The sequence below is a fragment of the Notothenia coriiceps genome, unplaced genomic scaffold, assembly GCF_000735185.1.
Source record: "Notothenia coriiceps isolate Sejong01 unplaced genomic scaffold, NC01 NC01_scaffold00016126, whole genome shotgun sequence".
Taxonomy (NCBI): domain Eukaryota; kingdom Metazoa; phylum Chordata; class Actinopteri; order Perciformes; family Nototheniidae; genus Notothenia; species Notothenia coriiceps.
The window spans coordinates 13,419-25,698 of record NW_011348827.1 but is presented as its reverse complement, the minus strand read 5'-3'; the positions used below and the strand labels follow the sequence as shown (position 1 = coordinate 25,698).

The following is a 12,280-nucleotide window of genomic DNA, read 5'->3' as shown; positions in this document are numbered from 1 at the left end:
GTGTATTTCGGTTACGATCGGAGCACCGTGAGGGGAATGTGGATTATCTGGAGTCCAGACACAAACATGTTATTCCTGGCAGCGGATTATTGCTTCTGGAGGGGGCTGCACGGGGTTTATGATTTCACTTCCAGTTTATTTGCACAGTGATAAAACACAGGAGCAAAGCAATAAAAGCAGCATGATGAAAAACAATGATAGCAAAGTGAACAAAAAGAAACAGACGAGGAGAAAGAGGGAGGAGAAAACCCAGAAGGAGAACAAGTTTAAGCTGAATTTAATTAATAAAGGTTCCTGGATCACGACGCTGTAAAATCTTCTGAAACACTATTTAAAATCATCACAAAATGTCCACAAAAAAACAGAAAGACAATTAAATAAAAGGGCCGTTTCTCTGTGTCATATTTCACCTAATTTAATTACAAACACATTTAAAGTCCTGCTGATTTTCCATTCAACCAACAACATTACATCTGCTTTTTCTCTGGGTGCAGAAAGGCCTTAAACTCAAAATATAACATGGACCATTTTCATAATAATATGACACTTTGTTTTTTATTGATAACCTGAAATAGATGTGTGTTCATTAGGCCTGAAGAGGAGGATCTGTACCAAACAAATATGTTTTGTTAAATTTGTAGAATACGATATTTCTGAAGCTCCACAATACTTCGTTAAAAATGTATTTCAACACATATTTAGTCTTTAAAAATACATTTGTTTCCTGTAGTGTCCTGTGATCATGTTCTCCTTTGAGCGTGTTACCGTTGTCTGTCCGAAGCTGTCATAAATTGACTTTTTATTCATTTTTAAGCCACATTTTTAAGCCCATCTTGGTGCTTTTTACTCTATATTTTAACTGGATGAAAGATTTTAGTGATGGGACGTCTGGAAGTGAAGTTCACGGAGACACAAGCTGAGCTAACGTTAGCGGCAGACTAAGAGAACCTGATTTTTAACGTCAAGCTGAACGTTTATTCATGTCAGGGTTGAGTGAGGCNNAGCAGGACCCAAATGCAGATAAACAGAAAATACCTTTATTTCAAGGCTACCGATACAGAGCTGAACTCTCTTCCCCGTGAACACAGTCAAACTACAGTTAGGAACTCACAAAGACTAACAGAAAACACAGAACCTAAATGCACACAGGACTAATCAAACAAACAAGAGACAGGTGAGGAGGGAGGAGAAAACACAGGGGCACCAGGTGAACACAATCGGGTAATCAGGGAGGGAACAGACAGAAAGCAACAGGCAAGACAGGGGGTGAACACTTTTCAAAATAAAACAGGAAACCAAAGACAGAAAAAGACAAGACAAAACACAACACAGACAGATCGTGACAATTCACAGGTTTTGAGATGCTAAAAAACCTCCTGAACCATGAACACTGAAGGAATCCTAACCAGGAGAAGCTCACAGCAACAATAAACCACTGTGATATTTAAACAAACATTATTATTCAGTGACGTGTGAACAGGCTCTGTAATATTTATGAATGAAATGCATGAGAAACTCTGTGAAATAGAGCAAAGTCAAAGAGTCTGAAATCAACATACATGAGATGTTCTCTGTGGTTTTAGAGAGGATCGTGTGTCTGCTCTTTAATGTGGTGAATAAACGTTCAGAGCTTGTCCTGTAAAGGAAGATTCATATATATCATAATTATGATCTTCATAAGCCCGCGTCACACTGTCCCGAAATTGACCCCAGATGGACACACGAATATGGAATTGTGAATTTTGCACGAACATGGCCCCGAACTTGGTCAACAGCCAAGCAACAGCCGAAGCAAGTACGCTGCCTACAGAAGGCCACACAATGGAACCCGAACCACACACTCCGTCATGTTGTTTCCATAGCAACAACAACTTTCTTTCAACAGCGTAAACTCGCCTTCAAAATAAAAGCATCTAAATAAAACAGGAAGTTAACCTAAATTACATTTAAGACATACAACTGCAACGAAAGAAACAAAAACAATGTAATGTCCTTTTCAGTTTCACGGAACACACATTGTACTATAATACGATGGCTACACGACGGCATTGCGAGGGCTTCACGTAGTCGTGTTGCCTTCCTAAGACAATCGGGCAGCTTCTTGTTTCCTTCGTGAGGTGGAAAATGCCCCGATGATCAGACGAAGATGACACGATTTGACAAGATGCCCTCACGAATGGCCTAACGAAGGGCAAAATGGACACACGAATTCAACACGATGAAATGAACCTTCGCAAGGTCCTTCAGCAATCTTTGTGGCATGCCAAAGATTTTGCCACCGCTCACGAAGTTGCTGCCGGAGCCTGAGAAACTCCACCGGCGGTCATACTTAAGATGCCCTCACGAATGGCCCGATGTTGTTACGATCAGAGCCAAATTTGAACATTTCCTTTATCGTGTGTCCATCTGGTGTCAATTTCGGGACAGTGTGACTTAAAGGGCTTAAAGGACTGACTTTAGGACTCATGCCAAAATATATTTAATCCAGATTTCCTCCATGACACCTCTTTGGAGAACTGCGAGGGGGTTAATGAATAAACACAATCATATGTTTGTTAGTTGTTGGTCAATTAAGTTTTATAGAAGATACAATCCTGACATTTTTAATGAAGCCAGGTTTCTTTAATATCAGGTAAGGGAAAAGTCTTTCACTTTTCTGCAACACCACATGACGCAACTTTAACCAAACTTAACGTCATTTATAAATAAAAACAACCTTTTAGACAAGAACACACAAGAGTCTTCTTATCAATCTACTTCTCTGAACATCTGGATCTTGGTGATAAATACAATCAACACCTCCTTTTATACAGAGGAGACAAATGGAGAGATACGGCCTAAAAGGAAACAGGAAGTAACTGAGAGTAGAGGAAGGGGTGAGGAAAAGGGGGGAGGTAAAAGCCTGGGTTGTGTTTTGATGCCTTGTGGTTAGTCTGTAAATGCATCCAGAAGGCAGAGAAAACCACTTCCCTTTATTAAACTATTGCAAGGAGATACCAGATCCCTGTCACATTATCACTTGAGGATGAAATCACAGAGATATAGGAGGAGAAGGGAGTGAAGAAGGGAGTGAAGAAGGGAGAAGAGGAGAGGAAACAAGGAGGAAGAACAGGAGAGGAAGTGAGAGGTAATCAAGTGAGGATAGAGAAAGGGGGAGAGAAAGGGAGGAAACAAGGAAATGAGAAGGAAAGAGGAAACAAGAAGAGAGGAAAGGAAGCGATAACAGTAGATGGGAGGGAGCTTTTCAGAAAAAAAGCCTCAGTGAATAGGAAACAACCAACACCGCCAAAATAAGAGACCTGAGAGCTAAAGACACATTACAGTTGATCATTTTAAAAAAGTGTGACTCCCCACACTAAACTCCACTGAATTTAAACATTTTTTGGGGATAAAAATAAAGTTTTTCATTCAATAAAACGAACAAAAGCTTCTTCACACTCCTGTTGGTTTTTACTACAGTCATTCACACTCTCCCATTCACACCTCGCTAACCCACACTACATCTCCCTCATTCACAGACAGGTAGGTGTATAGAGTCATATAGCCAAGTGTATAGAGTCATATAGCCAAGTGTGTGTGTGTGTGTGTGTGTGTGTGTGTGTGTGTGTGTGTGTGTGTGTGTGTGTGTGTGTGTGTGTGTGTGTGTGTGTGTGTGTGTGTGTGTGTGTGTGTTAAAAGCATTACAGTCAGAGCTTATACTCTCACTGACTCACTCTCTATTTCTGATGTTTCCAAAGGCCCTTTGAACAGCAGATAATAGATCAGTGCTGGAGAGCTGGAGTGTGTGTGTGTGTGTGTGTGTGTGTGTGTGTGTGTGTGTGTGTGTGTGTGTGTGTGTGTGTGTGTGTGTGGGCGGCAGCAGGGTGAAGATACACCATCGTACTGGAGAAGCGGTTTCACACTTTCATCTCTTTTCCTGGTGGAAAAACAGACTGTAAAACTCCTCCGTAACCAGTAACAACGACCAATAATCCGTCACACACAACAAAACAGGAGAGCGGAGAACACACACACACACACACACACACACACACACACACACACACACACACACACACACACACACACACACACACACACACACACACACACACACACACACACACACACACACACACACACACCAAGTTGCCATGGTGATCATATTAACAGCCACAGCAGTGTTTTTCACAGCAGTCGGAGAAGAAAATAATGGGGGCAGGAATGTGTCATAAAACCTATAAATGAGTCCGTATTTTAGCACTTCCTGTTCTCTTCACTGGATTTCAATGGTTTTATGAATGTGTTTTTGATTGTTAGCCTGAATAAAGGTCTGTGGTTAAAACCAGCAAGTGAGATGTTGTCCTAGGACAGGAAATATGTTAGTAAATACCCCACTGGTTTGATTTGATCTTATTTCCACTGCAATATATTCAAAAATTCAATGATATAAATCACATTGGTGTTTTATTGAGGTAATCATTGTGATGGTAATTTCCGGGTTGGCCTACAACATACATCATCACTACAGCACTTCTGTCACTTCTGGTTTTAGTTTTGTCTGTCTAGTCATGTTTTTATTTTTGAAATTCTGTTCTCCCTGTCTCTTGTCTTCCTTCCTGTGTTTGCCCTCCTGTGTCTGAGTGTCTGATTGTGTTCACCTGTTGCCCTTCCGTTTCTGCATCCCCTGCCCAGCTGTGCCTTGTCTTCCCCTGTGCTCCATGTCGGTTCGTTCTCTTTTCTCACCCTCCATGTTTGTCACGTTCCAGGTTGGTTTTTGTCCTCATGCTGTCTGTTTGGATTATGATTTTGTTTTGTTTGCCATGTCAACAGCTTTTATTAATTAAAGCTCGCTTTTGTTTTGAAACCCGCTTCCCTTTTTAACTGCATTTGAGTCCTAACATTCACGAATCCTGACAACTTTATACACACTAGGGGCTGTTAACGGTAACACAGTACCTCTCACGATTAATCTGCAACTTTAAGGCTTTAAAAAAAGATCACCCAACAACAATCACAACTTCCTGCCGTAACTCCAGTGTGGATGTTTACCTTGAATTACATGGCAGTTCAAAGGCAGAGTAACCGACACAAGCCAATGCACCAAATGGAAAACCATCACTACCTCAGTGTAACAGCACACCTAATGAATATAGCAACTGCACCCTGGAACTGCCCTCGTTCTTTAGGCATGGAGAAAATGGAGGAAAGACATTACTGCTGAACCATGCACCATTTTCTTGAAGTTGCACAGGAGGCGAGATGAAGGACAGGGTCACCGCCGTGGGAACAGATACTGCTCGATTACCATTAGAGTAAAAAGAAAAGCACAGAGCGTTTTCTAAAACGTTATGAAACCTTTAAACTCTTGCAGAGGTTTCTTGCGTAGCAATACAGCAGCTCCTACTCACCACTGGGTCGTCTAATGCCCCCTCTTTGTGACGAATAAACCTCTTCTGATTCTGAAACAAAAAACAATCCTTGCTTTTCGCCTCCAGATATTGAAGTTCTCAACTCACCCGAGCGTTGTCATGGTGACGATGGTGTACCAGAAGGAGGCGGGGATGGAGGTGAAGGTGGAGCCCTTGGTGCCCTTCTCGGCGTAGAACATGACGGTGGCGAAGATGATGATGGCCATGGTGAGAGAGAACAGCAGGAAGCCTAACTCTGAGGCGCAGCTCTTCAGCGTGTAGCCCAAAATCCTCAGGCCCGCCGAGTGGCGCGAGAACTTGAAGATGCGGAAGACGCGGAAAACCCGGAGCGTGACGAAGGCGCCGCTCACGTCCTCGTTCTCCGGCATCACCAGGCCGATGTAGTACGGCATGATGGCCACCACGTCGATCACGGACATCACGGAGCGCATGAAATCGCAGCGACTGGGCGCGGCGAAAAGGCGCATCAGATACTCGAAGGTGAATATGAGCACGCAGGCCGTGTCCATGCAGAAGAAGGGGACCTTGAACTTCTCGCCGCACGGCAGATCTTTCACGCTGCCTAAGGGCGGCCGGCACGGCACCGTCTCCACCACGTTGGCGATGACCGACACGGCGATGAAGAAGCCGGTGACGTAGTAGAAGACGAGAGCCATGGTGGAGGTGTGCGGGTTCTCGAAGGCTCGCCACAGCCGCTCCCTGGAGGTGCTGTTGGGGGGCAGCGGGGCGTCAACCCCCTCGTTGGCCTCCGTGTCCTCCGCCAGGCGCTCCTGGTTCTCCTTTTTCCTGTCCCGGTATTCCTGCACAAAGACAGGGAGAGAGAGAGACCAGATCAGCCTCATTATTTATCATATTTCATCAAGTTAGAGATCACATGGTTCCTCACAGTAAGTCAGAATACAAAATCCTAAAAACAAAGAAATGCAAAATAATTTGTTTGGCAGCTGGAAGATGATATATGAGTAAAACCAAAAGTATCATTGACGGTGTAGAGTCCGATTTAGTAAATCATCCTATTACAACTATTAACGGCGGGGGCAACCGGGTTTAACAGGTTAATAAGTCTTGCTTAAACTAAAAGTGATTTAATAAATGGTTTATTATCTTGCTTTTCAACTTAAAGGTAGGGTAGGTAAGAATGGAGAAACCGGCTCGAGTGCGCTAGAATTTGAAAATACACAACCGGAAAGAAAAAGTGCCACTTCCTTACAGAGCCCCTCCTCCAACACACACGAACGCGCACATGACCAATGAGGGCACGAGATAAGTTTGTGCACAGATGGAAGGCTGACAGGCAGGTAGGCCATCCAGTTACTTTAGCCGGCTCAGATGATTGGTCGTGCTCTTTACAGCGCCACGGCTTCCACAGATGACATTTTTGTATGGATTTTTTGTCAAAGTATTTAATGTATTCATTGCTATCGGGATGTTAAGAGCGTTCCATGGAATATAACAAAAAGTGTTTCTGAAGTGAATTACCTACCCCACCTTTAAATAATGAGAAAAAAGGTTGAAAATGTAAGAATTTCCTGTTAGGTTCATGTCTACATGTCAATCTAGAATAGTTAGTCATTTTAATATATGTTATGCTTTATGATAACTCACATTTCTTCTTTTTTTTAAAGATGTATTTTTTTTTTTTTTTAATTGGATGATGCTGTCAACCTGCTGGCAAAGAGGAAAGCTCTTATTTTGAAGGCGGCACAGCAGAAACAATCTTGTTTCCTGTCAAAACTGATGAAGCAAACCATTTTATTTTGTTTGTGCAACTGTCTATTTAAGTGTTGTTCCTATGAAAGGTAAACAAAGTACAACCATGTTCACAGCCCTATGGTCGCTTTGTGTCCTATCAGGTATTTGTTTTCCATTAGCTCCGGGCCAATATGGTTAGCGGCTTCTCCTGCTTTTAGCAAGATAGTGCACTAATAATGGGAATAAATGAAATGTTGTCCCACATCACATGCCACCACAGGTATTGACAAAGTATCTCCTAAAGAAATACAGAGCATTTTCTATTGAAACACCAATAACCCATTTTGCACAGCCTCAATTGAATGTATTTAGAGCCACCAAGCACTTGTCGGCGGTTACCAAGCCAGCAAGCCAACTATAGTTAATAAATAGAAAGTGAAATACATTAATAAGATTTTAAACTCCCACAAAAGGCAGTGACCTCCAGAGTGATTAATACACTTGTCTCAAAGGAAGTAAATCTGCTTCTGTGAATGTTTTTGCCTCAATAATTACCAGAGAAGAAAGGCAGCAGAAATTACTAGCAGTATAAAAAGAAAAAGCATGTGGACTGTTTCTCATGGGAAGTTGTGTGGGAAGTGTGAGAGAACAAATCCAGAAATGAGAATCTCTCACAGTTAAAACAACATTTTTGAGTCTGCCAAATGTGAGGAAATATATTTGCAGCTCATTAGTCAGTGCACTGGTCCAATCTAAAACAAATTATATGAAGATTTAAGAGCAAGTGAAGACGAGGGTAATTTGACAAACGGGTATATGAAGAGCTCTGAAGGTGATTTGTTATTTAAGTAGGGACGTTAATAATAAAACATACAGAAAACTCAAGTAGGAAGCCAAAATCAGGAGCATTAAAAGGTGCTGGGATGAGTCCTATAACCTGGAAATTAGTATTTCAGCACTTCCTGTTCCCTCGTCTGGAGCTCAATGGTCTTTTGAATGTCTATTTGGTTGTTAGACTGAAAAAAGTTCTGTGGTTAGCACAAGCTGAAGAGATTTTAGTTAGTTCTAAGACTGTAGTGGCCAAAATCCCAAAAGGTTTGTCTTGTAACTCGATACCTCAAAAGTTATTGTTCTTGGCCACATGTAGAGCTTGGGCCTGGGAAGCAGTGTCAGACTCGCAGTACAAAATCCACTGGACGTTTCGGTCTGTCTTTTCAAGGTTTATTTCCAGCAAACATAAAACAAAATACAAAAACAATATTTAACATAAACTTAAACAGCAGATCCTAATAATCTGTCTTTTGCTAAGTATAAGGTTACGTCTGCGTGTCAATAACGGTATTGCTGCTGCCTGCTGCTCTCCCGTCACACACACACCTCCAACTTAAAGCCTTAGCCCCGCCCCCTTCACCTCAGCAAAGCACACCTCTCACTGAAACAGAAAAATGCATTAATAAAGGTTCCAAATAAATCAAAACAAAATAAACTTAAATGCGGCTCCTACAACGACGTTAGTAAAAAACCCACTCGTGAATTTAAAAACAGCGGTTGCTAACAAGTGTCTAAATGAGACGACTATGCATCACGCCCAACATTAGCCGCCTTTAGCTTAGCGGTGGTGACGTGAAGTCATGTGACCGTGCTGTAGTTCCTTTATAGCCCAACATTAGCCACCTTTAGCTTAGCGGTGGTGACGTGAAGTCATGTGACCGTGCTGTAGTTCCTTTATAGCCCAAGATTAGCCACCTTTAGCTTAGCGGTGGTGACGTGCTGTAGTTCATTTATAGCCCAACATTAGCCGCCTTTAGCTTAGCGGTGGTGACGTGAAGTCATGTGACCGTGCTGTAGTTCCTTTATAGCCCAACATTAGCCGCCTTTAGCTTAGCGGTGTTGACCTGAAGGCATGTGACCATGCTGTAGTTCCTTTATAGCCCAACATTAGCCACCTTTAGCTTAGCGGTGGTGACGTGAAGTCATGTGACCGTGCTGTAGTTCCTTTATAGCCCAACATTACTTCTCAAATCATAAAGTGGTGTTCATAAGTGGAGATTATCCTGCTGAACAAAACGTGTAAGTATGATAAACGTTTGTTTGACACACAGAATATTTCCGGATGGAAAAATCCCACTGGCTTTTGGCCATGGGAGCCATTACAATACTAATGTCAGGGTTGGCTCTACATCCCTGCTCTCACCACTCTCTTGCATGTGAGCTTCCGGTGTTTCAGCTCATTACTGCCGTGTTAATGAGTTTTATAATGAAGTCTGACAGCAGCGCTTGTTAGAAACCCCCCTCCTCAGATCACTCCATGTTTTTACACTTTACTCATTTAGCTGATGATCTCCGCTCCAAAGGGACTGAATGAGTGCAGCAGCAGAATCACCAACATTACAGTGAAGCTTCAGGAATAAATCCAAAGGTCACTGCATCAACCGAAGTACACGAGTCATGACGCAAGTGATGTAAAAAATGTGGAAGTAAGAGCAGTGTGTCCTCCTTTACAGGACTGTCACTGCATAGAAAGGTGGGATCTTCATCAGTAGCAGCACTGTGAACTGTTGTGGAAGATGATCTGCAAATCAAATCTAGAAATAAAAAGTACTTTTCTGAGCAGCAAACTTAAAATGAAGTCCATAACATGAGGCTCATGTTAAAAAAAAAGAAGCTTATTATTTGTTCTTGTTAACCGTTTCCTTGATTAAAACTATACTATACTTCTTCATAATTTGAATTGTTGCTTTCATTATAGTGAAAACCTATATAATACTAGATTGTGTACAAGTTTTAAAAAGGTTTCTGGTTTAAAGCTTTCAATATTTGACTTTTAATTAATATATACATTTAAAAAATAAGTATTACATTTGAATACCAAACTCAAGTATTTATATATATATATATGTTCTTGAGCTCTTCAGTAAGTGGAGAGTATGTTCTCAATGCTAATCAAGTTATAAATAGTCTTTTTAATTGGATATTTATGTAGAAATAGATAAACAAAATGAACAAGAGTCACTGAGAGAGTTACTTTTACACTCGAATAAAATATACCTAAACAGTCATTGATATATAATGGTTAAATATAAGTAAAATATATAAAATGATATCTAATATGTATAATTGTATACAGTATATAAATAACAACCATGATGCAAAATGTCAATACCAACTTCACATCTTTTGCTTTTCCATATTTCCATCACAATCTCCTTTGTATGGATTTTGAAAACACCATTATTATTATTATTATTATTATTATTATTATTATTATTATCAACATTTTATAATATTATTATGTTCTGTGCTCTGAACAGGAAGTGGAGTTACCTCCATGCAGCAGTCAAATATACCCAAATATTAATAGATGGCTTGGACTAGAGATACTTTAAGAAAAAAACAATATATATATATACATGTATATACGTTAATAATTTAGTTTTTGGGAGAAGAGGTGGGATTAAATAAGTGTTATCTTCTTCCCACCGCTTTTCGGATGTGTAATTAAGTAAATCATTTGTTTGTATATAATATAATTTTCACTAATATTTCTGTTTATCAATTTGACACTGCTTGAGTTTGTATAGTATAATAATTCTCATGTTTCATTTCATTCTTTTTTTTTTTTTGTATTATTGTTTTACACATTTGAAATAAATCAAATCAAATCAATAGTGTATTCGGAGGCGTGTGGCGCAGTGGGTTAGTGCGTTGGTGTTTGGATCAGGGGAGCACAGGTTCAAACCCCACTGCAGTCAGCATGTCGCTGTGTCCCTGAGACACTTCACCCCAAATTGCTCCTGTGGGGGTTGTCCCCAGTACTGAATGTATGTAAGTTGCTTTGGATAAAAGTGAAATCTGTTTCCATATTTCCATCACGATCTCCTTTTGCAGGGAATTTGAAAACAACAACAATCTGGGACATTTCAATGGATATTTACAATATGGAAAAGATAACAGCATTTGTGAGAAGTGGACTCACGATGTAAAGCCCTATAGGCCTGATTTTGTTTCCACGGATCCATAACTCTGCTGTAAAGACATGTCTACTGCCTAATTGTTCACTGCCTGTTTGAAACTAAATGCCAATAAAAAGTCAATTACAAAAACAAAAAAACAACAACATGTTTGTCTCTGTCCTTAACAGGAAGTGCAGTTACCTCCATGCAGCAGTCCCCGATGATCTCGGGCACGATACCGTAGAAGGCCAGCTCCTCGTCGAAGGCCTGGATGCACTCGTTCCTCGGGTAGTGCAGCTTCCCCGTGCGGTAAAAGTTCAGAATGTGCCGGAACATTTCGGGGTCTCGGTCGAAGAAGAATTCCTGAGTGTCCTCGTTGTAGAAAAACTCTTTTTCTGAAGAGCCCAGCAGCGTCTCCGGGTAACGGTCCAGAGTGTTCTTCCATGTCTGCAGAGAGACCACATGATTTTTTTATAGAACAATCTGTAGCTTTACTATTTCAACTTAAGTGTGTTTTTCTTATGATTATACGATGCAAACATAGGGATACAGAACTCTTATTTTGAAGGTGCCACAGAAAAAATCCTATTAAATTAATGAAAAGATGTATTAAAACTTATAAAAGATTATTATTGTTCTCATTCTGCAGCACCTCTTTTCACCCTCTGTCTGAAACCAGAGCCCAGTCTGCTCTGATTGGTTAGCTGGCCGGCTCTGTTGTGATTGGTCAACCGCTTAGAGATGTCCCGCCCCTTAACCACGTACAATGTATTGGAGCGCTAGCCAATAGAAGTGTTTTTACATTGTAGTGGCCATCAGCACAACACAAATAGAGTGTTTAAACAGAGAAACAATGTTTTATAAAAGCATAAGCCAGCGCCTGCATTTTCTGCGTAGGCTCAGGGTTCATGGAGTGGTGAAATGTATCATGTTAATGTTCTACAAGGCAGCAATTGAGTCTATTATTCGTTATGTCATCACAACATGGTTTGGTAACTTGTCAGTTAAATCTAAATCACAACTCCAGAGCTTGATAAAAAGGGCTGGAAAAATAATTGGCATGCTTCCACCATCCTCTCTTCAGGAGATATTTGAGGAGATGGTGAGAAAGCAAGGCCGTAAAATCACATGCGACCCCAAACACATCCTGTATAGAGAGTTTGAGTTGCTGCCCTCGGGCAGAAGGTATAGATTACCAAACTATAAATTGAACAGGTATACGTT

General features: G+C 40.9%; 1 protein-coding gene across 1 annotated transcript; it reads right to left on the bottom strand.

Annotated features, from left to right (window-relative positions):
* Nucleotides 1-5,493: 5,493 nt before the first annotated feature.
* On the bottom strand, nucleotides 5,494-12,202 carry LOC104949402 (potassium voltage-gated channel subfamily D member 1-like). Its single transcript, XM_010775760.1, has 3 exons — nucleotides 12,185-12,202; nucleotides 11,258-11,503; nucleotides 5,494-6,211 (listed from the first exon to the last, which is right to left on the bottom strand). Exons 1-3 carry the CDS (start codon nucleotides 12,200-12,202, stop codon nucleotides 5,495-5,497), a joined length of 981 nt encoding a protein of 326 aa, XP_010774062.1. The 3' UTR covers nucleotide 5,494.
* Between the last annotated feature and the right edge of the window lie 78 nt (nucleotides 12,203-12,280).

Coding starts and splice junctions, on each gene's coding strand:
- LOC104949402 (XM_010775760.1), bottom strand. Junction 6,212..11,257: donor TCGGGGACTGCTGCATGGAG/GTAACTGCACTT, acceptor GTCTTTGTGCAG/GAATACCGGGACAGGAAAAA.